The 2158-nt window shown below is 35.2% G+C and overlaps 1 protein-coding gene across 1 annotated transcript in view; it reads left to right on the forward strand.

The window, feature by feature from the left end:
- The window catches only part of LOC110023177 (homeobox-leucine zipper protein HOX32-like), a 19395-nt gene extending 18153 nt beyond the window's left edge, over positions 1-1242 (forward strand). Inside the window, exons 4-6 of the mRNA XM_020722452.1 lie at positions 418-614; positions 709-858; positions 939-1242. Coding sequence (XP_020578111.1) covers positions 418-614; positions 709-858; positions 939-1085 — 494 coding nt within the window. The 3' untranslated portion in view covers positions 1086-1242. The remainder of the gene's footprint in view (positions 1-417; positions 615-708; positions 859-938) is intronic.
- Positions 1243-2158: the final 916 nt, after the last annotated feature.

Raw genomic sequence — 2158 nt, forward strand, 5'->3', positions numbered from 1 at the left:
ATATATATAGATCTTTGTTTGTAAAACGAAAACATTGTAATTATATCTGTGTGTGTATATATATATATATATAATTGATGAGTATTATTTCGAGCCAAAGCACATTAATATTGGAAAAAGTTTACAAATTATTGGGAGGGATAGTGAATCCCCATCTAAAAACAAAAAATACATTAAAGTCCTAGAGGTTCCACTATCCTTCGCGAACAACGAGCCGTTTTGACAGCCCTAGGAGTATGTACAGGCGGATTTCGTTAGAACCAAAATACTACGAAATTCATGTGCAGAGTCCGTGCCTAATAATTTTTCGATCGAGATGGTCTTATTTGTAACTATTTTTATGCATGTTTGCTTGCTTGTGATGTTGAATTTTATTTTTGCTTGTGATGTTGAATTTTATTTCACGAACTATCTTAGGCTACATCTCCAACAACAAACTTGTTAGTATTTTCACAGAACCCTCATTGTTTCCTGGCTTTGAAATTTGCATACATAGGTTTCATACTGATGCTGATCTATTCCAATCCGAGCCTGATTCTGAACTCCAAGCAACTGATTCATTATTGAAACTCTTGTGGCATTATCCTGATGCAATCATGTGCTGTACTCTCAAGGTAAACCATTAACCTTTTTTCTTTTTCCATTCCAGTCTGCTATCTGTGCTAGCTCTTTCAAACCAATAACATATATATCCTGTAAACATTACAGTCCTCTCCAGTCTTTACATTTGCAAACCAAGCAGGGCTCGACATGCTCGAAACCACGCTCGTCGCCCTTCAGGACATAACTCTCGAGAAAATTCTCGATGACAATGGCCGCAAGGTTTTCTGCACAGAATTCTCTAAAATCATGCAACAGGTGAGAAAATTGCAAAAAAAATTGATTCTTTTCCCATAATCTCCTTGCAACATATGCTTTCATGTAATACATATTTCTAGGGATTTGCATATCTCCCCGGTGGTATGTGCCTTTCGAGCATGGGAAGACCCGCGTCCTACGATCAAGTTATCGCGTGGAAGGTTCTGGATGAAGATGATGTTCATCATTGCTTAGCCTTCATGTTCATGAACTGGTCATTTGTTTAAGACCAGCACCATCCCTTGTATGTATGGGGTTGTTGAAGCCATGTAGTGCTTGGTTTGCTTCTTTGTCTGCATTTTGGTGAATTGGACATTTTTGCAAGGATGCCTATACCCTACATAAGGTCTGCATGAAGGAAACCATGGACATACTATTACTATCTGCATGTGTGTTCTTATTTATCAATTTGGTTTGGTGGCTTGTGAATTATGTTGTTATGATTATGTAAAATTATGTTTTTTTTTGTGGTTTTGTTGTTCTTTATATGCTTGGAATATTAAAAATAAATATGAAATTTATATAAATACCCTCACAAATCTTATGTGTTTTACGTTCCGACGTAAGGTTAGGAATGAAAAGGTGTTGATGCGAAAAGATTCGAGTGTTATGCATATAAATATGAGATTTAAGGTGTTAGATATATGAATATCCAAGTATTGTGGGGGCCAAAAGAATATTGCATCCAACACACCTAAATTTGCTTATTTTCATGTTTACATGGCTTGCTTTAAGCCTATGCATAAAAAGGCTTATTTAAATTTTAAAGAGGTGATAGTATTGCTGTATTAGATGTGATATAAATGATAAAATTTGAGTGCTGGGTAAATATGTAAGTTTGGTGGGATGTGTGAATGCATAAGTATTGTGTGCTATGCTTGTAAATGCCCTTGTCCTTTTGGTTAAACTATTTATATGTAAATTTTATGGTTGTCATTGTGGGCATAGTTAGTATTGAATGGCATAATTTGTATTGTCTTGTCCATTCTTTTTTCATATTAAGTAATTGAAATTAGGGTTTTTTTATCATTAATTTTTTATTTATATTTGTCGAATAGCTAAATATTTGAATGTCATCTTACTGCTTAAATAACATGTGCATGAAAATGTTTTGTTTCAAGTACATGGTAGTTAGGAGTGTAAATGAGCCGAGCACGAGTGAGGGCTTGGCCCAGTTGGTGTTCGGCTCGTTTATATTTCGAGCTCAAAAGGTGTGTTTGTGTTCGGCTTGCTCGTTTGTTTAGTGAGCTGAACACGAGTTCATGAGCTATACGAATACATTTTCATTATGAGCTATATA

This window comes from Phalaenopsis equestris, unplaced genomic scaffold, assembly GCF_001263595.1.
Source record: "Phalaenopsis equestris unplaced genomic scaffold, ASM126359v1 Scaffold000221, whole genome shotgun sequence".
NCBI classification, from domain to species: Eukaryota; Viridiplantae; Streptophyta; class Magnoliopsida; order Asparagales; family Orchidaceae; genus Phalaenopsis; species Phalaenopsis equestris.